General features: G+C 41.5%; 1 protein-coding gene across 1 annotated transcript; it reads right to left on the bottom strand.

The window, feature by feature from the left end:
* Window positions 1–889: 889 nt before the first annotated feature.
* LOC124552401 lies at window positions 890–3,184 on the bottom strand. The gene is made up of 2 exons (XM_047126665.1): window positions 1,185–3,184; window positions 890–952 (listed from the first exon to the last, which is right to left on the bottom strand). Exon 1 carries the CDS (start codon window positions 2,951–2,953, stop codon window positions 1,199–1,201), a length of 1,755 nt encoding a protein of 584 aa, XP_046982621.1. The 5' UTR covers window positions 2,954–3,184; the 3' UTR covers window positions 890–952; window positions 1,185–1,198.
* Window positions 3,185–26,268: the final 23,084 nt, after the last annotated feature.

Below are 26,268 nucleotides of genomic sequence, written 5' to 3' on the forward strand. Positions count from 1 at the left end.
CTTTACTTTTTGAATTCCCCTCGTATACCTGTATGTACATGATTTTGTAAATAAGCTTTACCTATAATGTACTTTTAAAGATATAACAAGGGATGGCTTTTCTGATAGTGCATACGCGTGTGTAGTGAGTTTCGGCATTAACATCTATTTATACATTACGCATGAGTAGTGAGTTTCGGCATTAACATCTATTTATACATTACTGTTTAACCATGGGCAACGCCACGGTCCAAGCTAGTAACATATATAATTATACTAACCCCCTAAGACATCCCCCCCACTGGTAAAAGCATAAATCGCACACTGCATCGTAACATACATTTCGTATATGTGTAGTGCGTCCGTTTCGATGTTGTAGTAGTCGAATCCGTATTTTTGCGTTCACAATTCCAGTTTTCTGTGTGGTGTTTTTCTCCCAGTTGAGTAGGTTACCTATTTCGAGCCTAAGGTATTTTGCTGTCGTTGCCGGTTCGAGTCTCTGCCCCCGTAGTGTTATTTGTGCATTCTTTGGATTTTGTTTTTTGTCTTGTATTAGGTATCTGTGCCTTATTATTAGTAGTTGCAATTTCGTCGGGTTAGGGCGGATTCTCCAGGTTGACATTAATTCTTCTAATGACTTAAGGGGGGACGTACACGAAACTGCAGTAATTTTAAAAGTATTTTATAAAACTCTAATTTTTTAAGATAATCAATCCAAATTTGGTACAGTTATTAAGAAATGTTATGCGCATATGAACCTAAATTTTCATTTTTATTGACCTTTTACATCTTTAATTATTAACAATTAATTTTTTTTCAACAATGTAATTACAAATGTTCCTTTTTTGAGAAAACTGTGAGAGCAATGTTAATGAATTTTTGTACACACTTTCATACCAAATAATTACAAAACTCTGTGGAGCAGAATTTTTATATCTTCTTTTGTTCAGTTTTTACGGGTCTCCCAATTTCCCTGAAAAATAATATATCAAATTTAAGGAATATTTTCTACCATAAATACCTTACTATTTTATTAAATGAAAATTCCTTCCACAGAATTTTTCACTATAGTACTGACTAGTCATATACCAAATTTCACTTCTCTACCTTTTGTGGTTTTTGAGAAAAAGGTACATAAAGTTATAAAAATGTAAGTTACGGGAAAACTGAATCAATGATTTGATAGTGTTTGTATTAGGTCTTACCGTCTCTGTGTGAACTAGTGCAAGCCATATGCATACTCCTCTTCATCTGCAAGCAGTCTCTTCTTTGCTTGTCTTCTTTGGTTAACCTGCTGTTCAATTTTATTGGCTGTAATATCAGCCGCAGCAACTCTTTTGTCATCGATGTCCTTCAATATTGAATAGGTGAAAGCTCCTGGATGAAATCCTAGCCTCTGTAGAGTTTTTATTCTTCCAAGATTACCATTGTTAAAAACTAAACAAGCATCATATGCAGCAATTTCAACAATAATTGTTGAAACAAATGTTGTTTTTGGGCAACGTTTCCAAATCAGTGAGTTGTAACTTTCATTAGGGTTTTGTGTCTTTCCATGCACACACTTTCGTAGGAGGTCTGGCTCTGCTAAACACCTAAATGTTGGTTTTATAGCACTTAAAACAGCCACAGGTAAACTGTGCTTGTGTGAATAGTTCATGCCATCACGCTCAGCCTGCTTGAATTTGCACCACGATATGTCACACAAATTATGTACAGGTTTGTCATCTGTGGATAGTTTATGAAAATAAATAGACCACACAGCCTTCTGCATGTTATTCAAATTTCCACTGTTGTCCCTTATTGCCTTGCCATAGTACACTTGTAAAGAATGAATTTCTTTGTCTGTGAGTCTGTTGGGACCACCTAAAAGTTTTCCATCCTCAAGTTTCCTGCCCTTCAATTCACGTTTCAATTTTAAAAGTCTGCCTCCCATTCGTTTTTGCACATGTCCAACACATTCCAACTTTTCTATAGCACAATGGGGACCATAAGGTTCACTTTCCAAAACAGTTTTGAAGGAGCTGGAGTCACCATCACCAAGGTATTTTGTGTATCTAACACCGTACTTTTCCACACTTCGATGGAACATAAGTTTCATAGCTGCAGGTTCCATTCCACCACTAGAACCAGAATAATTTCTACAGCACACTTTCTTGTGTTCAACCTGCCACTTATTTTCTTCCACTTCACCAGCTCTCTTTCCGAGTACACAGCTATAGCAATATTTGCTCATTACCTGAACGTCAAGAATTTTTCCAGTATCAACACTAATGACAGATGATACTCCATACAGTGATGTATGTCCACGCTTCATCCACGTTCCATCACATGACACACACAAATCGGTGTCTGGCGTGTTATCTGCTTCTGTCTTTAGTTCACTATTCATCTTCACAGCTTCCTTTGCAGAGGACTTCAAGTTTTCTTCCACTTCCTCTTGAAGAGCACTTAGCAGTGTTTTATTTCCAGTGGTGTACCTAGCACTTGGTTGTGGCATGTTCATGATCCCACAAAACAGTCTGGTACCTTCCCTGCCTATGCCCAAACATCTCATGCCATATATTAAACGCATATTTGCTTCATATATCCGGTTACTTGATGCCGAAGTTCTAAAAGCAGTGTCTGAATGACAGCTTTCACAAGTAAGATGCAACATACACACTATTCCAATTCTGTTTTCTTCGTCATATAATCTCAAACTTTTTGCACCACAGTCAGCACATACACAAGCAGATGATATAATATCAGATAGTATTTTCAAATCAATAAGCCTAAAACCACTAGTAGCTTGAGTGTCTGAGCCACAATCATCAAGTGATTGACAGCTGTCAATTTTCCTTCTCGAAGCACTCGCTTTCTTGGTTGAAGTATCGTTTCCATTTGTTATTATGGGGCTGGTTTTCAAGTTGTCTTTACTACATCGAGAAGCTTGACACTTTCTAACCTTTTTAAACACCTTACTAGAACGCGGCATGCTGCAAAATATAATAACAAGTCTACTTACAACTTTCGTAAAAATGTATTCCAAACAAACACTCGTAAACAAACGCTATAAATCAAAGAATATAAAACCAGCGGCAGAGATATTATTCCACAGCCTTCTTGATGTAGTACACAAACGTTCCCTGCATTGTGACTGCACAAAACTGGAAAAAAACGCAGTATAAATAGATATACGAGAGGATGAAGACCAAGATGGGGGGGCGTCGCCCTGTGCAAGCTATTACAAATTATTATTTTTTTCCCCCTTAGAAGCGGAATTGGAACGTAATATTTGGTAATTGAAATTTCAATACCATGTAGTAAATGAAGAGCCAATAAAATTTTTTTCACAAATTTGGTCATTTTCATGTACGTCCCCCCTTAATATATCTGTTTGTTTTGGAAGCTACTAGTTCTGTACTTGCCGCCTGGCACCAGAAAGTCGTGTCATCGGTGTAGAGGGCTATTTCTTCATTTAGTCCTTTTGGTTGGGGGATGTCAGCTGTGAATAAATTATACAGGGTGGTCCCGAATTCATGGTACAAACTTTAATGGTAGGTGCAGGACATTGTAACAAGGATATATTGTATAGGAATGTGTAGTCCCAGGTGACGCGGTGAGGCGTAAACAGGGGAAATAACGGCCAAAAGGAAAACGAAAGATTTTATTGAAATCGTTGTTGACAAGTGTCATGTTTACAGTAAGTGTTCAAAATTGCGTCCACCATGAGCGATACATGCTTGACAGCGTCGGTGCAGCGATTGGCGTACACGTTCAAAGATGCCTGGTATTTCACGCACACCTGCAGCAGCTACAGATATGCGAGCAACGAGATCCTCATCTGAGTCAACTGGAGTCTCATAAACAAGACTCTTAAGATGTCCCCATAAAAAGTAATCGAGGCAAGAGAAATCAGGAGATCGGGGTGGCCAAGGGACTGGTCCACCACGCCCAATCCATCTAGCACCAAACGTGGCATTCAGGTAATTCCGTACAGCAGTGCTGAAGTGTGCTGGCGCTCCATCGTGCTGAAACCACATGCGGTTACGAATGGCGAGCGGAACATCTTGCAGCAGTTCTGGTAACACTTCTTGCAGAAAAATAAGATAGCTTTCGCCACAGAGTCGCGTGGGTAGTAAGTATGGCCCAATCAAAAAGTCGTTCACAATACCAGCCCACACATTAATACCGAAACGTTGTTGATACGCATGTGGACGCGTTGCATGTGGATTATCTGTTGCCCACACATGGGAATTGTGCGCATTAAAGACACCCTCGCGTGAAAATGTCGCTTCATCTGTAAATAGCACATGACCTACGAAATCCGGCTGCAACGCACATTGCTGCAACAACCACTGGCAGAAGTTCACGCGAAGAGGATAATCTGCCGGATTCAATGCTTGTACTTTTTGAAAATGGAAGGGGTGTAAGCGATTTTCATTTAACACTCTGCATACAGTCTGATGACTCACATGTACGTCACGCGCAACAGTTCTTGTGCTTGACTCGGGTCTATCAGCCACTATGTTCAAGATGCGTTCTTCCAGTCTTGGAGTGCGTACAGCTCTTAATCGACCAGCGTCATGTCTGTTGACGTCGAACGTACCTGTTTCACAAAGTTGACGATGTAACCGTTGAAAAATTCTATGATCCGGCATTCGTCGATTAGGATACTCCGCGCGATACATTCGTAACGCAGCTCTGGCGTTACCATTTGCACGGCCGTACATGTAATGCATGTCTGCTTTTTCTGCATACGTAAAGTCACCCATCGTCTACGGCAGCACAATTGTGAATGGCGCTTGTCCCTACTGCGATACATCATGTTCATCTACTGCCCTCTACCGGCAGTGACACCAACCGATCACTCCATTTCTCTTTCCCCTGTTTACGCCTCACCGCGTCACCTGCGACTATACATTCCTATACAATAAATCCTTGTTACAATGTCCTGTACCTACCATTAAAGTTTGTACCATGAATTCGGGACCACCCTGTATAGCAGTGGCGATATTATTTCCCCTTGAGGTACGCCTGCCTTCAGTTTGAAGTTTTCGGATAGCTGGTTCTCTACTTTTATTGTGATGCATTGCTCCGTAATTATGTTTTTGATAAGTTTTATTGTTTCGATTGGTATTTTATGTCTAATAAGTTTGTTGATCAACCCTATATGCCACACTTTGTCAAAAGCTCTTTCAGTGTCAAGTAGGAGCATTGTTGCCACGTTTCCGGTGTTTATTGCCTCAACACTACTACTGATCATTCTCATAATCGCGTCTGTTGTGGTTCTGTTTTTGCGGAAGCCTGCTTGTTCATCTGGCAATATGTTTTTCTTGTCGGCGAATTTTTGCAGTCTGCCTGTTAGGATTGTTTCAAATGTTTTGCCGATAACTGGTAGTAGTGTGATGGGTCTGTACGATCTGGCGTCATGTTTCGGCTTGTTTGGTTTTGGTATCATTCTGACCTCAGCATTTTTCCACTGTTGTCGAGTTCTTTGCAGTTTTTAGAGCTGCATTGAATAGTTTTTGCAGTGCTGATACTACGATGTTTGTTGGAATTAGTCTTATGTGTGTGCGTGTGATACCATCCGCGTCTGATGCCGTAACTTTTCGCTGGCTATTGCTTGTTTGATTTCTGTTTTGTGGTGTCTGAGAGAAGTACCACCTGGTCTTCGTCATCTATGTTGAAATGTGTTTCTTCTACAGGTTTGTCGGTTTCCGCCTCTATTTTCTGTTGTTTGTCATCGAACCTGCCGTCCTGCGGATGTGTATATACTTGTTTTAGCACTTCCACGAATGCTTCTGCCTTTTCTTTTTCGGAGGTCGTGATTTCGCCATTGACGATGATTGGCGCTTCTTCACTTTGTTTTTGCTCAGTCGTTCTTTCAAATTTTCGCCACAAGTCTCCTGCGTCCTTTGGGTCGAGTTTTTGTATTTTTTCATGTAGTGTCCTGGCTCTGTATTCTGTTAGTAGGTGTCTGACTTGGTCGTTAAGTCTGTTCCATTGGTTTTTGATGGTTGAGTCCCTGGTCCTTTTGTACTGGGTGTAGAGCTGTCTTTTTTGTTCGATTAATATCAGTATGTTTGCAGGAATTTTGTGTGTTCCTTCTAATATGGTTCTTGTTGGCACACTGGTTTCTGTGCCGCCGTTGATTACATTCGTAATATGTTCATTTAGTGTTTCCATGTCGCTCTCTGTAGTTATTACGGCGTCGGTGATTGTGAGATTTTGCGTCATGTATCGTGCATATTTATTTACGTCTATATTTTTCCTGCCTTTAAATGTCTTTTTTTTCGGGTACTGTCGTTTCTGGGTTAAGTAGCGTTGTGTTAATGAGACTCGACAAATGATCCCTGCCGATCCTTTCTCCTATTAGTATATCTCCTATGTGTCTCGCTATATTAGTTGTGATAATCACATGGCCTGGGATTGAGGTTCCCATGTGATTTATGAACGTTGGTTCCTCGTTGGGTAGCTTTAAGATGTGGTCATTCTGCTGTAATAGCTCTTCTAGTGTTGTCCCGTCCCTGTTTGTTCTGTGGTCTCCTAGGTTGACGGACCGGGCGTTGAAGTCTCCGAAAGTAATACATGGACCCAGTGTGGATATGTGTTTAATTAGGTCTTTTGAGAGTTCTTCTGTTGGTGGTACATAAGAGTAACTCTAGGTGTAGTGCTTTGATGTGTTTGCTCGCTACTTTATTTGTTGTTGGTCGTAGCATTGCGAGAGTTGTACCTGTATTGCTGGTACGTTCTTTGGTGTAGTGATGCTAATCCCCCGTGTGCCCAACCTCTGTCTTGCTTCTGTTATGAAGTAGTCTTTGCGGTAACATGTATAGTTTTGTATGTCGATGGGTACCTATCCTGCCCTGGTTTCTGTAATGCCTAATATTTCTATCCCCTAGTTCCGTATGAGTCGCTCAATTAGTGGTTTCTTTCTGTTGAAACCATTGGCATTAACAGAGCTGAGTTTTGCACTGTTTTGGTTCATACCTGCAAACGTGGTTGACTATCTGTTAGTTTGCTTCTTTCTTCCTGTACTTTTGGCCGGGGAAATGCTAAAGTGAATTTTATTCCACGCCTGTGAAACATTTATTTCTCGTTTGAAGAAAGTTTTGGATACTTCTCTCATGGCGCTCAAGACTAGATTTTTCCTGTCTCGAAGGATATTCATTAGTTTTGTGTTAGCAGAAGAGCCAACACCGTGTTACGAGCGGAGGCCGAAATGCACGCGTTTTAGCTCAAGCAGGCTGGTGTGAGGAGGGAAGAACTATACTGACGTGAGGTCTGGAACATGACAAGGAATGAGGATTCAGAAAGCGGTGAAAGTGTTGTTAATAAAAGTTCTCTATTTAAACTAGACTGAACTGCATGTGACTGCTTTAGTCTTTAATAAAACTTGCATCTGACTGCGTATTGAACTGAACTTTATCTGACTGCATGAAAATATTGTTGGAAAATTAATACTCAAAATACACATCTGACTGCACGAAAGTTTAGTGGTAAAAATAAATGGAAGTCGCCAACCTGCATCTGACTGCGTCTGTGGACTTAGCTCGTGCACTCCTTCCCGTTTAGCCGATAATAAAACATACATTCAACTCAGCCGTAGTGCAATGGCATAAAATTGTCATTCTAGATAACTTTACTCACTTTGGCCCTGTTTGTTACTTAATAAAAATTCTGCTCTGGTCTGAATAATTTGCCAACTGTGCAATGGCATATAGATTATTTTACTCTCATAAATGAAATTATTAGCTTTATTCATGGGAACTTTACTTTAATGTACCTTTCGGTTCAATGCAAGCGCAGGATGCGGAGAACGACATACGGTGTGAGATGAAACTCTAATTTTATCTAAAAGATATTTATTGTTGAAACTTTTAAGGCACATGTGAAAAACTAAAAAAAACATTCAATATACATATACTCTCTGTCCTGAGGGGGCAGAGCGGTCTGTTTTAGGGCTTGCTATTTGCCCTTTCCAGCCAAATGTTTTAACAGTTTATTTTTAAACAATTATTACATTTTTCTTGCTACATAGAGCAAGTTTTCTTTAGATCGTTAACAATTACAATTTTAAGGTAATATTACAATACAGTTTGTTGTTTTAACTAATCTTACAATGCAATTCGTTCTTTACCATTTTTAATTCATATTTATAGGTAGTTTACAATACAGGTAATTTCTTACGTTACTATACATATACATATATTTTACAGTTTTTAATTTTTACATTGGAAGCTATGTGGAGAGCAAAGCATAGGAAACTGGGGTCATCCTCTCGCCTGTCTGAAAAAGACTGACGAGTGTGCCAGTAAGTGTGCGCCGCAGGAAGTCGTTTTTTAGAACTATCTCCTGTTGTAGGTCATCTGCTGGTGGGATGGGTGTGGCTTCATCCCTCATCTTGATGGGTGCGTGAAGGTCTTCTTTTTCTGCAAACCTTTGACCGTTTGGGGCATTTACACGACAGGGCCGAGTGGTCACCGTCGCAGTTGGAGCACTTCTCGGGGTTTTTTGTGTCGCACCGGGTAAGTTTGTGATTTCCACCGCACTGCAGACAGTTTGGCTGGGCCGTGCAGCTCGCCGTGGAGTGATCAAAGCCCAGGCACTGCCCAATTTGCGGTGGGTGTGGTGGGGGAAGTTTGGAGGGCCCTGCTTCTTTTTTTGCGTAGTCGATGCCCACACCCTTTGTAAGGATGCCGTCGATCGTATCCTGATCTCTCGATATCACACAAATGTTTCTTGTGGGAGTTTGCCTTTCCCTAGAGGTAATACGCCATGCCCTCTCTACATTCAGTCCCTGGTTGCGCAGCTGTTCAATTATGTCTCTTGCCTCAACATCCAGTGGAACTTTTTTAATGACAGCACTGAGTGGTGGTTTTCGGGACCCTAAGCATGGGCTGCCTCGGTTCGCGGATTTTCTGTGAGTGCACTGAGACTGTGGAGGTTATGTGGTTTGGGTAGACTTTTTGGAATTAGTCCTCCCGCCCTGTGCTTATGGTGTTGATGTATGCCCTCCCATTTCTGATTGCATTTGGGGACTTGAGTTCGACCATAACTGCATATTCCAGAAAGGAGTTAATTTTTGCTGCCATTGTTTTTTGAGTTAAATCATGGGGAAGGTTCTCCATGATGTACATCAGTCAGTTACTGGCGTTGCCGCTCCTGTTCCGCCAACAGTGTCGTGGGGGGGGGGGGGGGGGGGGGATCTGGAATGGGGTTCCCACCTCGATCCTCAGCGTTCATGTTGGGGTCTTGGGATGTGTGTGGTCGCACCAGTGGTTGTTACAGTTCAGTCCCACTTGTTGTCACCGTAGGGTAGCTGCAGGCTGACTTGACGTATTCTACACATACGCAGGTAACGGGACTGCGCCTCTGACCCTGGTACGGAGATTGCCATACTCTGGAGGGGGGCAGGCAGCACTGGCTGCTGAGCGACACTGACATTGTTGAAATCTGGATGACTACATACAATTGGCTGAGAATTAGAAATTAACAGTAATGGAGTAGTCTTAAAATAGCATCTCCTTTATATCTTACACGAATGTTGCATGCAATTCCTTCACAAACTTTTTTGAAATCCTCTACAGCACCTTCTTCTAATGAAATTTCATTTCCAATGATTATACGCCTATTTACGGCGTCTTGAAGAGCTAATTGATTCGTCTTATTATTGCATCGGCCAATGTGGCCTACATTAAGTCCAAGATGCGACCCTGCGATGTTAATGATAATCACCTTTTATCCACAGTATATAATAAAATACGTACCATAGACAAATCAAAGCAGAAATTTAAAGTAGGAGAGTTCATAAGAATCAGTAAAAACAAAGCCATTTTTGATAAAGGATACACACCAAATTGGTCTACAGAAATATTTAAGATAATTGGAGTCCAAGAAACAAATCCTAGGACATACACTCTGCAAGATTTTGAACGAAATAATATTGCTGGTGCGTTTTATGGTCATGAATTACAGAAACAAAATACCCCAATACTTATCTAGTAGAGAAAGTATTGTACAGGAAAGGAAATAAGGCATTTGTGAAATGGTTAGGTTTTGATAGAAAACTTAAGTTGGATTACAGTAACATAAAATGTAATTTTATTATATAAAATTATAGTTATTTTTAAAGAATTATATAAAAATTACAGTTATGTTTTAAAGATACACCAAACGAACAACTGCTTCTTCAAGTTCCTAATAGTTATACCACAGATGCACACCATCACACAGCACATATTTTAAAGCATTTACAAAAAAGGCCTGAATACTAGGAAATGAAAATAAGCTTCACACTTTTCGCATGATTCACAATTGTCTAACAGTCCACACTTGCCTGCTTTTGTGAGGGGCCATTACACTCTTTACTCCACACTGTTCGCCATAATGTTTTAAGTAGTACTCTTTGTACCACTTCACCAGCAGATTTGTATTCAATTTCGCAGTTACTGGTTGGTACCTGCCAATACCATTCAGCTTACTTAGAGCATGTAGTGAAGGGCAGCCTTTCTCCTCCACATTAGTTATTAGGCAGTCAGGTAAGAACTCTTACCCATTTCACTTTTTCAGTACCTTTAACAAGTACAGTGCAGTTTGTTGGTACCACTGATTTGATGGAGTTCAATGCACTATCCAGCGAGACTCCAACTGAATTAATGTTGTAGTGGTGATGGTTCTCTGCCAACCATTTTGCTGGTTCGATATCAAGTTCGTAATACGGTGTTGTACATTGAAGAATGTAACTTCCAGAGGCAAACACATTCCATCATCGCACAGCATTTGGAATGCTAAGTCCTTAGGAACAAATTCATTCGCACATGTCTTGAAGCCTTGACAGTCGAAGATTACAGTATACATCTTGAAAGAAGTTTACACACACACACAACTTGCTGCTGCTGCTGCTCGTAGATGTCGACGTGGTCGATTCAGAGGACATGATGTGCTGTGCTCCAAATCACCCCCCCTTATGTACTAAAATTCGAGTACAGCTGGTTAAAACAACTCCTGTTATCAACACGTGTCGGGCAACCTTTTGCTGGCGTGGGTGCTTGCTCAGATAATTGTCCTAAAAGGACAAATTATCTCGGCGGGACAGTGACGCCGCCATCGCGACCTTGGGACCCCGGGGTGCCTGATCGTTCAGACAGACCAACACGCTCTTTTAGAATGCACCTCGGCATGGGAGGTGCAGTGACGCTATTCTTCTTTCTTTCTCTATTCTTCGTCATTGCAGACGGCTGGTCACCGCGTGAGCACAGATGCTTTGATCAGCGGCGGCTGTGGTGTCCGCCCTGGGTGGAGTGGTGGGGGATGAGTGGGTGCGCGGGCACTATGCTCGCTCGCTCAATGACTGCTGCTGCGCGGCTCTCGGTCCGCTCCGGCTGGCACCCATGATGGCTGCTACCGTCTGTACACCTTTTGTTGAAACGCCATTCGTGGGTTTCCGATGTTTTACGAAATGTCAGCACCTAGAGTGCTCTTCCTTCCATAAAAGTTCTTCTTTGTGATCGCTTTAGTTTCCATGCTGTTGATTTTCCATGTTTTTGGTGTGTTGGTTTCTTGAGATAAGTTGCTTCTTCGTCAGTGTGCCTGGCGAAGTTGGTGTGGCCAGCGCAGGTGCACCCTCCACTCTTCTCGGCTGCCGAGTTCTCGGATCTTCGCGTTCTGTGACGTGTCGGCGGCGTAGTAGAATTTTTCTGCAGATTTCTCAATTCGACTGCAAAGTCCTTGGACGTCCGCTATTTGATGAAGTTCTTCGATTGGGAAGTCCTTCGGTACACGAGTGGCCATTTCAGTGCTCTGTTTTGCACTTTTTGGATCCGTTACAGGTTCTTCAGTGCCGTATTTCCCCATAGGACTGCGACATATTCTAACACCGCCAGTGTGATGTATTTGTAGAGGACTACTCCCAGGTGGTCCGATAATGAAGATGTTGGATTCAGAATGCAATATAGCAAGTTCATGCGTCCCATTGCGTTTTTCCTAGTTCCTTCTATATGTGGGTGCCACGTTAGTCACTTGTCGTGTGTGACGCACAGATTGACTGTTGAGCTCCAGGGGGCTGGTCGTCCTCGTAGGTTTATCTCCTGGAGGTCAGCTGGCACGTTCTGATGGGCTATAATGATGGATTGTGATTTGGTGGTGTTGTACACCAGCCGCCACTTTGCCGCCCAGTTCATCTAAGTTATAACACTATAGGAGCAATGGACGGAAGGCATATTTGTATTAAATGTCCACAAACTAGTGGATCTCACTTTTTCAATTACAAATCCTTCAACAGTATCATTTTATTTGCCACGGTAGATGCTTCCTAGAAATTTTTGTATGTTGATGTAGGAACTGATGGGTGTGTTGGTGATGCTGGAGTGTTTTCTAAAAGCAAACAACGTGAGTGTCTCATTGACTGATCTATTCTCAACATTCCTGAAGGCAGGAAGCTTGGCAACATAAACGTTAAAACTCCAGTGGTTGTACTGGCAGATGACGCTTTTCCTCTGAGTTATAGCATTATGAAGCCATACCCCTTAAAAGGAATCACTAAAGAAGAAAAGGTTTTCAATTACAGACTGTCACGAGGAAGAAGATTAGTGGAGAGCAGCTTTGGCATTCTTGCAAGTCGTTTCAGGATTTTTCTTACTACCATTAATCTGCCTCCAGAAAGTTACCACAATTAACTGGCTGCCTGCACACTGCACAACTTGTTAACTGAGAGAAGAAAACACTTGTACTTTCGTCAGGAAACAGTGTCTGCCGTAGTAGGAGACTGCACTTATCTTGAGACACAAAGCACTGAGGACCTACAGCGAATGGAACCAGTAGCTTGCCAAGCTGCTTCTGGGCGTCCAGTACACGGGAGAGCAGTTAGAGAATACTTTAAAGACATTTTACAATGGCGCTGGGAAAGTGCCGTGGCAAGATAATCACATTTAGTAACGTAAAATGTAAACAAATGTACATACCTCAAACATTTCCTCAAACGTCGGTGTGGCACTTTTACTTTCAGTGATTTCTATGTTGCAAACACTCTCGTCCGCTTCTGTTGCCTGGTCCAGAAACTTCAGCATGTGGAACCAGTATACTTGCGGAGTAATCGCTGCCTGTGCACTGTCTCCACTTTTGCTTTTATGCATCTTCAATAATAGTAATGAAAATAATTTAAACTACTTGTAGGTTATGTAAACATTATTGTATGCTTCAAGTCACTGCAGTGAACAAATTAATGCTAATCATTTGTATGACATGTAAACTTTACTTGCATAAATATGTCAATACGTATTTTTGCTTTCTCGTACGAGTAGCTAGTGTGGAGGCCATTTATCTTCCTCTTGATATCCTCGGCCGTATGTCACGGCTTATAATCTCTGCTATATTTTTGTAACTCTCCAATCTTATTAATGTATTTTTATAATCAGGGTGCCTCACATTGTAAAGTGCCTCATCCGCTTCATACATCTCTATTAATTTTGTGGTAGACGCCACACACCAATTGTACGTTCCAGCCCTGTTTACAAACACACTAAAGATGACAGAACGCTGCAGCACTGCTAGCACGCCACGTGGTAACATATCACGTTGCAGTGAACAGAAGACAAGCGACTTCTTTGATCAAATCATGGTGAGGCCCGTGATTTGATCAAATATTTGACGACAATTGTCAAAGTTCCCTATTACACCATCAAATATCTTTGACAAAGATATTTGACAAAGAAATTTGATAGTGTAATACCGGCCTAAGCTGTGGTCCACCCGCGTGGGGTTTCCAGGAGCTTACGGATGCTGTTGTCTTCAGCTCTCACGCCTGCCTGCCTCACTTGTGTCTTTCTCGTTCTCCTGCCAGCCTCCCATCTCCGTCCGCTTCACTATCGCCCAAAGTGCAGATATTCTGCTACAAATTAAGATCTCTAGCCGATGTCAGTATAGTTTATGGTTTCCTGTCTCGATGTTTATACTATTAAAGGGTCTTCTTTCCGGAGTGGTAGCTGTAATGTGGCTCAAAATGATGCCAACTTACATGTCCCAGGTGATGCCCCTGAGGTCGAGGCCGCATTTGGTCGTTGGGGTGATGTCAGCGTTTAATTCAAACACCACTGGGGCGTGGTCGGACGCTATCGTGGCCCTCGTTGTGGCGGAGATGAAGTGTGTCACCCTGGGGACGATGGCCACGTCTGTGACGTTGGGTTGCGTTCCTCTTCGTGCCGGAAGGATGGTGAGTTTGTGAGGTCCTACCATCGCCGCTCGCTCCGAGCTGCTCAGCCGCTTGTGTTCGTTGTTCTGGAATTGCATATGTTGTTCTTGGCGTTTACGTCGCCTCCAAGGAATGCGGTTCCAGGGAGGAAGATTAGTGCCGCGAAGTTGTCTGCCTGCAGGGTCCTCTAGGCGGCCGGTAGATTGCTATGAAGGTTTTGGCCCGGGTCCGTTTGTACGGCGATTCCTGCAGCCTCTATTGTAGCGAGTTGTGGCAGGTGAGTTCTGTGGTGGCGCAGCATTCTCCTTACATACACCGCCGTGCCGCCTCCAGCAGTGGGTCGGTAGTTCCGGTAACAGCGGTAGTTTGCCACTCCCACTTTCACGCCGGGTTTGAGATGGGTTTCCGCGACGAGACAGATGTCCAGGTTCTCGTCGCGGATGAAGCTCCTGAATTCAGAGTCCGGGCGACGCAAGCAGTTGGCGTTAAAGATGCCGATCTTCACACCGTGGCCGTGTCTATTCATGATTTCTAGTGTTTGTGGCGGACAAGGTAATCGTCTGCGTGATTTTCTCCACAGACGCCGCGTATTCGTTGGGGAGGTCCTCGATGACATGGGGGACCTTGTTATTGAGGCCTGCCAACAGGTGCAGCACTTGTTGTGAGACATGTGGTGCGTCGCTGTGGCGCTGTTGGTAACAGCTTCCGCGCTGGCGCATTTCAGGGAAGTCCACGGGGCTGTGTAGTCTCGGAGGGCGTCGCCTGGAGGCTGCGTCTTCGTCTCTCGTGCGTGCGCGTTGCGTGCGTCCGGTATCAGTAGCGGCTGCCGCGTTGTCAGCTGATCGCTGTAGTGTCTACGTGTTCTCGCGTGAGTGGCGCGCTTCTCTGGGCGTCACTTGGCGCTAGCTGTGCCACCACGCGGCGAGTTGCGGAACTCCGTCGTGGTAGCGGCCTTGGGAATTGCATTGTCGGTAGGAGTTGATGCTGCCTTACCGGTTCCTGGCTGCGGCGTCTGTATGCTGCTGCCCTCTGGTGGCGACCAGTTGTACAGTTATTGCTGTATGTATAGTCTGTCTGTAAACTGAAGAGCGAGCGAGCGAGTCCCCACTCTGCCTACCCTGCTACGTCACAGGGCGCTTCTACAGGCTGTTTCACAACGTAGTACCGGCCCTGCGGCGGTGCGCGCTTCATATCTGTGGCGACGCCGCGTACAGATACGTCCCGGCTGTGTTTATTTTTAGACAAATGCATTAAGAGTATAAGGAAAACAAAAGACGATAGCTTCTTCGAAACAAAACATTATAGAGTAAATAATATTAACATAAGAACGGAAGTCAGTATTCTACTACAAACATAGAACCGAATGCCTCTTCATGTGAATGTATGTTCCTCTATTCGTAAGACGAACCAGATATAGTGCAATCAACCTGTAGAATTTAAGGCTTGTTCTTACTAAAATGTAGAAGTTTTCTTTAAAGGGTCTGCATTGGAACTTAACAATTCTTGCAACACGAAGAGTGTTTAAAAAGTAAGCAGAAATTTATAATTCCGTGTTTTGTATTAGTTCGGTTTGCACTGCTTTTTTTGCCACTCTCTTCGTAAACATGTCTGAAAAGTATCTGTGCAATGTTTTGCATATTGGGTATTTACCCAGTTCTCAGTTGTCAAATGGTTCAAATGGCTCTGAGCACTATGGGACTCAACATCTTAGGTCATAAGTCCCCTAGAACTTAGAACCACTTAAACCTAACTAACCTAAGGACATCACACACACCCATGCCCGAGGCAGGATTCGAACCTGCGACCGTAGCAGTCCCGCAGTTCCGAACTGCAGCGCCAGAACCGCTAGACCACCGCGGCCGGCTCTCAGTTGTCAAAAAAGTTATGTGTTTTGGTAGCATCAACTATTACTTGTTTTGTATAAAAATAGATTAGAGAATCTGTACTAAATTTTGTTATAAGAATGGAATAAAGTGTATCAAATTTTTAGGAATGTTAAATATTGCTTTTGGTGAGTCTCTTATGAGTAAACCCAGAACACACAAGTGGTATAAACATTTCAAAGCAGGCCTTAAAGGACAGCAGTTTTACAAGAATGGGTGAGATTAAAAATGCAGTCAAAAGGCCTATGAACTATCCCGAGGAAATAATTCCTAAAGTGTTTTGGGAATTGGAAAAAGCACTGGCATAAGTGTATAGCATGTACTGGGGAATATTTTGAATAGGATAACATTGTTGTAGATTAACAAGTAAAGTTCTTACCAAAAAATAAAAATTAATATGTGAACGCACCTTGTATGTCAAGCTTTTTACATAGAAGTCCAGAATCGGTATAAGTGTCTCGGAAGAAATTTCAGTAGTGTTTAGATTAGCTATTGCACACATGTTTTAAGCAATATTCCTTAGAATCATGTGAATAGTAACCGAGATAGAGTTTTAGTGACAGAGTATATTCAAATGCTGCTGTTCTCTAGGCATTAAATGTATTACGTGATTGAATCACGTTCTGCTAGCGAAACGTTAATTGATTTTACCATGAAGCTCTCAAGTTATTCCTGGTTTTGTACAACAAGTGATAATGGTATTTATTGCTTTGGACAACATTTGACTGTATTTATCTTGGAAAATCTTTTACTACCATGTACTACATTTCTACCAAAAGAAATTTCATAGTGTATGAGCAGAGTCAGGCTTGAAAGAACACACAACATATTTTTCAAAAAAATATTCATTGCCTGTTTACATACATCGTATTTTAGTCATCATCAACATTGTCACTATCATTACTGTCGTCGTCGTCGTCGTCCTCGTCGTCATCACTTTCTAAATTAATAACTATAGCGTCTATTATGTCTTCCATAACCCCATCCTTAACCCAATATTCTCTTTCAAGTTTCTCCACATGGAGGCAGTATGCACTCCAGTCATCTTATCGTTTCAAAACCTGTAACAATTGGGACAAGTTTTTGTATACGCTCTCTTTCGGTTACGGCAAAATTTAGTTAGGAATAAAACATGGAAGCTCAGAAAATGTCTACATACCTTCTTTCACCAACTGCAGCAACTTCGTCATGCAAATATCTCCAAGAATATTTCTTCCTCTGACGAAATTCTTGAGCTTTGCCCACGCCATTTCAATTGGATTTAAGTCACAGTTGTATGGTGGAAGTCGCAGCACAGTGTGTCCATGGGCTTCAAGTATTTTATTAATTTCAAATACTTTGTCTTCCGGCTTATGTTGTTTAATTAAATCAAATAATTTTGTTTTTCTCATTGTCAACTCAGCTTCCACCTTATTTTTTAATAACCATTCAATCATTTCGCTTTTATTCGAGGACCTAGTTGGAGCTTTGTTGTGTTCCTTGTTGTGATATGAAGCGTTGTCCATAACAATAACACAGTTCGGTGGCAGATTCGGAATCACTTTATTCGATATCCAATTAGAAAAATTTTCGTAGTTCATTTGCCCATGGTAGTCTCCTGTTGCACAACCCGCTTTATAAACCAACTGTGTGTTGGGTAAGAACCCATCTTTTGATCCAATATTCACCACTATAATCCTATTGCTTCCGCTAACATTGTCCATAATGCCCTCAACGCCAGGGCCCTGCCAACATTTTCTGTAAGTAATGTTATTGTCCACCCAAGTTTCATCAATATAAAAGAATTTTCTGCCTAGCTCCCTTAATTTCCTCACTTGGATCAGATACTTACATCGCCAGTCAATTATATCCGTTCTTTCTACGAGAATCTTTCGTTTACTTACAGATCTTTTCCAGGTAAATCCCATTTCACGCAATGTCTTGTGTAAAACATCTTTCTGCCAAGGAAAATGTATTTTTTGTTTCACGGCATTAAGCAATTTCCGTAATGTCGGCACTATTTTTTGGTTTATGTAAAAGTCCTCCATCGTTTGTCGAATGACTGATTTTGTGAAACTGTCTATGACGATGGGTTTCCTCCCTAAATTATCAGTTTTCCTTCGCGGCGATTCCAGTAAACCATGCGGCTTGTTTTCACGTTCCTTCCTTATGCGTCCTATAGTGGCGAGGCTGACGTTTGCATAAACTGCAGCCCTTTGATTGGGGCTGTTAATGTTAACCAACAGTTCTTTTTGTGTTGCCTCCTTAACACACGCTGTAATAACGTTAGAGACGATCGAACGCTCGTTACTCCGCAAATACCTCCTCTTCTTCGTATTCCGCACATTTTCTTGCAATGCAGGGCGATTATCCATCACTTCGGGATACTGAAGTATATCAGTGAGTACACAAAGTCAACTGACTGACGCTGGCAACAAAGATTCCACAAACAGAAACGACGTATATCAGTATATCACTGCACGCTGAACTACACCGCTAGACGGGTAACAGGGCAACTGATTTTGGGTGGCCCTGTAGGCCAGTGGCAGCGTTCTTCCGGGAAAGGCCACTTCCCCCACCAAAGGCGCTGCTCGCTCTTCAGTTTACAGACAGACTATACCTTCGTTATCTTCTAACTCCAAGTTATCTTCCACGGCGAGATTTTGTAGCACACAGCACGCTCGGATGAACTGTGCCATCTCTCTAGCACTACTCAATTTCAAATGACATAACTGTCTGAAACGCTGCTTCAACAGGCCAAAGCAATGTTCAACACACGTTTTTTTTTTTGAGAGTGCATTGAATTCACATTGCACTCTGGACAAATACCCTGTATTTCTAAATGGTGTTAATAAATTTCTGGTGCAGCGATAGGCACCGTCACCCAAAAGATGAAAATCTCCACACTTTTCTTCGAGTGTTTGGTAGTGTGGACGTCCTGAACACTCTCCCGTCATGCACAGAGCCCGGATAGCCGATGAATAAGTCCCTAATCTCTCGATTATGATCAGAAACTACTTGTAGCTGAATAGAAAAATAATTCCTCCTGTTCATATACGACTGGGGATATTTCTGAGGTCTATCAATTCTAATGTGTGAACCGTCGATTGCCCCAATCGCACCAGGCAATTCATTTCCCCGGAAATGATCCTCAAACTCTGCTCTTTCTTCGGCGGATGGTCACTTTATAACTTCTCTTCCTAAATCACTTATGAAGTTTGTAACTGTCTGTATAACACATTGCAGAGAAGAAATACAGATGTTAAACCTTTCTGCGACATCCCTGAAACCTGCAGCTTTGTGGCCAGTGAACCACAAAAATATCAAGATCTGCTGCAGTGGGAGCAGTTTCCCATTTCCCGCTGTCTGATAATTCTAGAATCTTGAATTCCTAAATCTTTCGCTAAGATCATCTGCCACGTGACGCCGCACCCGAAAATGTTGTACAAATTCCCTGTCACTATAGTGTGGCACCACATTCTCTACATAATTTTCGATTGTCTGTCTTTTTTTGCAGTTGGAACATTTCGAGCTTCTCATCGCTCCACAGAAAATCTTTCAGATTCGCTGGATATCTGGAATAAACAGTGTCAATAAATTTCACGTTTCAACCACGTGCAAGTCCTTCACACTGCTAGTAAAGGTGACTTCATATGAGAATAAATAAAATGCTTACCTTACAATTCACGACGATGAAGTGTAAACCGCAAGAGCGCGTGCCTTTCGCAGCCCCTGTAGGTGACCATATGGTTGTCACCGCACACGGCCAACGCCACCTAGGAACAAAGCCTCACAGCGCGACTCTTGACGTCACGACTAGGGGTCCGAAATACCGAGCGGCTTGTTAGGCTCTGCGCCACGTATATGAAAACATTAAACAGTTTCCTGGTAGACTACTCACTGTTTTATACACAAATCTGTAAACAAACGCTAATCATTCTCACAGGAGAATTACATTGTTCAAATTTCGTAAACTATAGCTCCAAAGGTGAAAATACTTTTTAATTCCGTCACTCGCGTTTTGAAAATGCGAATTTCTAATTCCATAACTCTGACAGCACTATTTTCACCGTGTAAGTCACCTTGCATAATTTAATTGAAAATGAGGTACCGCAATTGGAAAGACTGACAATCAATCGAAGCAGGTACTCTGGGACTTGTATCTATGTCAAATTCTAGTTTCGTATGACAGATACCTCATTTGGCAGTCATCTACAGTTTTATACTTAAGAAAACATTACCGTACAGAAACTTGTGTAAACTTCACTGAACCTTCTACATACTACTTAGTTTAAGAGATTTGCCAGTAGAAGACTAGGTAGTGTTAAGTTATTAGGTATTATAAATTGACATGGGAATCACACATTAGAATCATTACAAACTCTGACAAACTTGCCCACTGTAAGCCATTGTTTATCAGCTTGAAAATATTAATTGTTATAAATTTGCACATTTTCACTGTTCTACTGTATACAAAGACTAACTTAACAGAATACCAGCTTAGGCAGGATTTACACTCTCATGGAACTGAGGTTTAACTGAAGAATGGGACACCACCCATCAGCTTCATGTAATGACATATCTTAAGAACCTGTTATTACTTTTTACTGTACAAACTGATCCATTTATATTCACCCATCCACATACTGATCGCCATCTTTTAATTAAAATACTTGTCATTTGATACACTGATCATTGGCAATGGGTATTACAGCATTGTAAAAATTTAAAATGTCATCTATAGTGCCATTTGTGAAAGCAGATGAGTGGTATCCCAATCTTCAGTAATGCCAGAACTAGAAATAGTGTGCAGCTTCACATACCTTACTGCAGATTATCTAAATCATAGAACAGCAATGTAGTGAGTATGAAGCTGTTTAACAAACTGCCTCTAGAATGGGTAGAAGCTTTATTTGATTTATTCAAGCACAAGTAGTACAGTTGGTTATCAGTAAATCCTCCCTACTCACTTGAATGTATGAGTGTAAATGTCACAGTGATAACTGCTCGGTGAGTGTACCATAATTTCCTTAATGATTTCAATTTAAGATGTACTATACAAATAGTTTTAGCTTGAATATTTTACTTTATGGAAAATCTGTTGTAACATTGTTTTTTAATTTGTGTAAAGTAATTTTTGTATACATGCTGTATACTTTTTAAACATTTGTATTTTGACTGTCTATTGCTGCAATAGCTAAATGACAATTAAATTCTTTTACTATTCACTATTTAATGTTGTCCCAGAGGAAAAAAAGCACTGCTATTCCAAACTCCAAAAACATTATCAATTTCTCTCAAATGAAGAATGGCTTAAGTTATGTATTGTCCTCCCACCTCCCCGAAATATTGGTTGTATTGACAGACTGGACCTGTTCTGCAGATTAATATTTACTTATGATGGCAGACTAGCATGCTAATACTAGCAATGAATTGTTCTCCTTGTGAGAATAATTAATTTACTGACTGGACAAAAATATATACAAAAACTTGTCAACCACAGAGCAGGAGCAGCATTAATTATATATTTACTGATGAACAGAAAAGACTATTCCCCTAATTCTATGAGATTGGGGTTTCACAGAGAATATGTGGTAACAAATTAATCTGTAGCAAAGCCTCATGTTTACGGCTGCACCATTTCGAAGAGAGCAGAAGGGGTCCAATACATAACATCTACCAACAAGATGTATGGGATACTGTGCATGAAATAAAAACAGAAAATAGAAATAAACATTTATTTCACATCATCTTCCCAAGCCCCAAACAGTATAATTTAACATTTTTTTCAATCTTTTGTACACAGTTACATTTTTAACAGTAGTTACATCATTTCTCCTCTTGGTGTAATTGTTTAGCAAAATATTTGCACAGCAAAACAGTATGCAATTCATGACTGAATCAATTGAGTGTTTATTTTTACAGTGAAACCCATAAAAAAGATTGCTGGGAATGTTGTGGGATGCTACCTTCACAAGTACATTTCTCTGATTTGCCTGTTCTAAAAATAAAATTTCCTGGTCTTTTAGAATTTTCTGTAGAGTTAAATAGACATATGTCACACACACTACTACATCATCTGCAGGATATGTCAACCCTCCTCTGTCTTTTACCATAATCAAATCATCACCACCCTGATTCATTTCATCTGTAGTAAGGAATACCTTACAATATTCACAATGGTTTTTTTTAATAGCTTGGTGTGAGCAGTAACCTGCTATGTAATGCAACAGTGGCCAAGTATTCTCATCTATTCCATCAACATCATTTTCATCTACTGCTACATTTAAAAATTCTGGTATTGAGGTTTCTTTTAATCCCTGAATTTCAGTATGAGTAGAAAAAATATCAGTGGTCTTAATAACAACATCCCCAACTACTTTCGACCGAAGCACAAGGGAAAACATAGACTGTGCCCTTAGTTTTTGTTCAGTTTCAAAAACTTGTCTTAGAGAAACATGATAATTTCCCCCACATAGCTGGCGGTATTTGCCGAACCTGTCTTCTAAACTGTCTGTCTGTACTTTTCCTAACAGCAAATATGATCTGTTTTTCTCAGAAAGCCAGTAGTCACTGAAGTCTATCAAAGCAGCAGTTGTGTGTTTCAAAGCGCTATGTGTCTCTCGAGTAAGTTTTCTTTCATCACTACACTCTTCCCAAGAACATAACCATGAGATGAAGCACTGTAAGAATTCTTGTATGTGATGGGATTTACTAGTCACAGGTTCTTGGAAAATATTTCTTAACCTCTGTCCCTTGAGTAATGTTTTTACATTTACAATATCCCACCAACGAATTATTATTTTGATGAATGTTGCAGTACTTTCCCAGTTGCTAATTGCTTTCTTTGAACCAAATGTGTCCAAAGCAACAACTGTCGTATCACTGAAAATACGCAACACTAACTTGACATTTTGGCGCTCAATTGAGTTAGGAAATAGAGACTTCAAAGTTAAGGAACTGCCATATTGCAATAGTTCATCTTTTTCTATCAAGTGCAATTCTTTCAGTGCTCCAACAGAAGACAAACCTCCCTTCAAACTGTCACTGAAGTCAGGAAAACACAAGATCTGCTCCTTTTGGTTAAACCAGTTATTGCGGATACACTTCAAAATATGGACAGTGTCCACAAAATAATACAATGGGCGATTTGGAGAAGACTGTACAGGGTGATCATACTTTATTTTCACATCTGGAGGAGTAGAAAACTTAGACATTGCTTTCTTATTAATTGCATTATTGTCTGCTACTATACCAACCACCTCAAATCCAACTGCTTCTAATTTAACAATGACTGCTTTAATGTAAGAGAACAGAACATCACCCTGAATAGTATGAACTGGCAGAATAGACACCACATCCTTGTAAGGTGATTCCATGCTCTGAACCATAAAAACATAGGCGCTGGTTGCACACAAAAATTTTTCAGTGTTAAAGGCACATCCTACAACATTTCCAGCTTTGTAATCAAGTTGAGACTTCAGATGAATTTCATCCATCAACAGGAGCACAGTTTTATCATCTGAGGATAAAGTACCTACTTTATTTGTGATGTAGCTCATAAACTGATGACCCTGTTGCTCAATGACAGGATTTGTTGAGAGTTTACTACAAAGCCTTGAAAGGGTGTTAGGACTAGGCATAGAAAAACTGTCAGTGTTCCTCAAAAATTTGTAAGCATGTGGGCTTATAGAATGTACTAATGACCACATTATCATAGAGTTAGTATCATACCTAAATTGAGTTGAACTTCTGCACTTCAAAAATGAAATCTGTTCCTTCAAAAATGTAATTTTAGTTTCGTTTCCTGGCAACTTTTCTAATAAATTTTGTAATAACTGGTCAATTAAAGACAAAATGTTATCTACAGGAGCCTCAGAACTATTATACAGAAGATAAATGTTCTTAAGAACATCACTTACCACCTGTATGTTGTTTACTTTCATGGGAAATTTCATGTTTCCAATACATTTCACTTCAATATCATTATTGAAGACACTGGGTAATAAACCACTGCTTATAACTACGTGGCAAAAAATTCTTGGGTAAGGATTATGCTTTAGTAACACTAGGCTCACACTGTCAGATTTGTTTATCACTACCCAGTCACTGTGCTTTTCACATTCACTCAACTTTGTTTTCATTTGTTCTAAACTATCGACCGATATCGCATCAATCATTTTCGCATGTGTGTCCACACTTTCTTGGATAGCAACTTGAAGAGCACGATTTTCTAAACGCCCCCTACGAATTTCTGGGTCCTCTCGTACTGCAGTTTGATGACTCGACAAGTAAGATGGGCATCCAGGCAACTTCGATGGGATAGCATCTGAAAAAATTAATAACGAAGTATGAAACCGATCTCACAGCATATAAGTGAAATAAAGATAGTTCTTATGCCACTGTACTTTACTAAGAGCGTGTTTCGTAACTCACCTTTTCTCAAGCGTCGACGATCCAACGGTGCTGTCAAGAGTATACCAGTTTTCGGGTCATACATGCTGGTACTGCTTAAAATGTCGTCCTTGTTGAAATGCAGTTCACATATCTAAAAACAAGCATACAGTTCTCTTTAAAACATATAACGAAAATTAATGAGGTATGAGATTATAAATACGTTCTTCTGTTTACTGTATTTTGTTCAGCTGTACTACTTTTCAAGTAACTACGACACACTAACCAAACAAATACACTGATACTTACAACAGAGTGCTTACTCGGTGTCCAGTCTTGTCTGTGAACAGCCGATAACCATTTTCGTCTTAAATTCTCGTCAGATGGAAAATAAAATACGCTGACTTTAGGTCTATTATCGTAATTGCCCCTGCAATTCGGCATACAACACCTTCGGGGCATCGTAACTGAGTATAGATCAAATAACCACTCACGAACAGCACAAAGTACAACATGGAAACGCTACGAATCACGTGTGTCGGTAGTCGGTTCCTAGCTTCTCAGACCCCTACCCGTGACGTCACAGGCTCCTTAGACTCACGATGTGAGGCCTTGTTCCTAGGTGGCGTTGACACGGCGCACTTCGGCGTGAAATCCTTGTGTGGAACTCCTTTAATTTGGCAATCGCGAGATGCGTGTTCACCTGCGCGTATCTCGTCCATGTCGCAATGTTTTTGCACATGGCAGAGTTGTTGGCACCCGAAGCACTGAGTGTACAGTGGTTTCATGCGCAAGTTTCCTGGCGTCACACTGCAGTTTGCAACAAGTCGAAGTTGGAATAGCTGTCGGTTGCGCTCTGTGTTTGGTGCATAAACACTGAAGAGCGGCGAGTCTCTTCTCGTTTTGGGATTCGTCACTTTAGATACTCCGCTAACAGCATAACCCGTGTCCTCCAATTCTTCCTTTATGTGGCTTGGTTCTGTGCTGAATGAGAACCCTCTATAAACCACGCGCACCGGTTTCACCCTCGTGGCTGAGTAGGTGTAGAACTTGATGTTCCTGTTGGTTACTTCCTTGTTGAGGGTCATATAGTCGGTGTTGTTTGTGTGGATCTTATATAGTTCGTCAGACACGCGTATGACAAAATTGTTTTTGCCTATCACATTCTGCACCAGTTGATGCAACTCAAGGAATGTGCCAGGTTAGCCGAATACCAAAGGTGGTGGTGTGGGTATCATTTGCACGTCGTTTTCACTGTCGTGCATCATACCGGTATGGAGGATGGTATGTTGGCGCGTTTCGCTGGTTTCCTTACTCGTTGGAATCCGCCTGCGTCTACTTTCTGCTGTTGCGCTCCATCTCCTTTGCTGCGCCTTCGGTAATTTTCGTGCATTTGTTGGCACTGGAGCGTCTCTATCAGTGTCTTCTCTCGTTCTGAATCGCTTGGTGTGCCATCTCGTTTTCGTCATCGAGGATTTGATTGTTTGAGACGCCGCTAGGATGCCCTGCCGATTCTGTGTTGGGCTTCGGTAGCAGGTCCAACACGGTGTTCAGCCCATTACAGCTTCTGTAACTAGTTGGTTTATTGTTTGGGGGATGGTTGCAGGTTCGTCTGCTGTTTTAATCACAGCCTGTGCGTAGGTATTTAGGGCCTCCTTTGGGCACCTCTTACATTTGAGGGAGAGAGCGGAGTGGTTTTCTAAACAGTATGCACACTTAGGGTGTTGTTGGGAGGCAGTGCACTGTGGACATTTCTGCTTGTCAGTGCAGTTGTGTGCCTTGTTTGTATGCTAGGGACTTCCCACATTGGGCTGGTTGGGGGGGGGGGGGGGGGGGAGAGGAGGAGGTTGGTGGGTTCTACGG

This window comes from Schistocerca americana, chromosome 10 (genome assembly GCF_021461395.2).
Source record: "Schistocerca americana isolate TAMUIC-IGC-003095 chromosome 10, iqSchAmer2.1, whole genome shotgun sequence".
In the NCBI taxonomy this organism is placed as follows: Eukaryota; Metazoa; Arthropoda; class Insecta; order Orthoptera; family Acrididae; genus Schistocerca; species Schistocerca americana.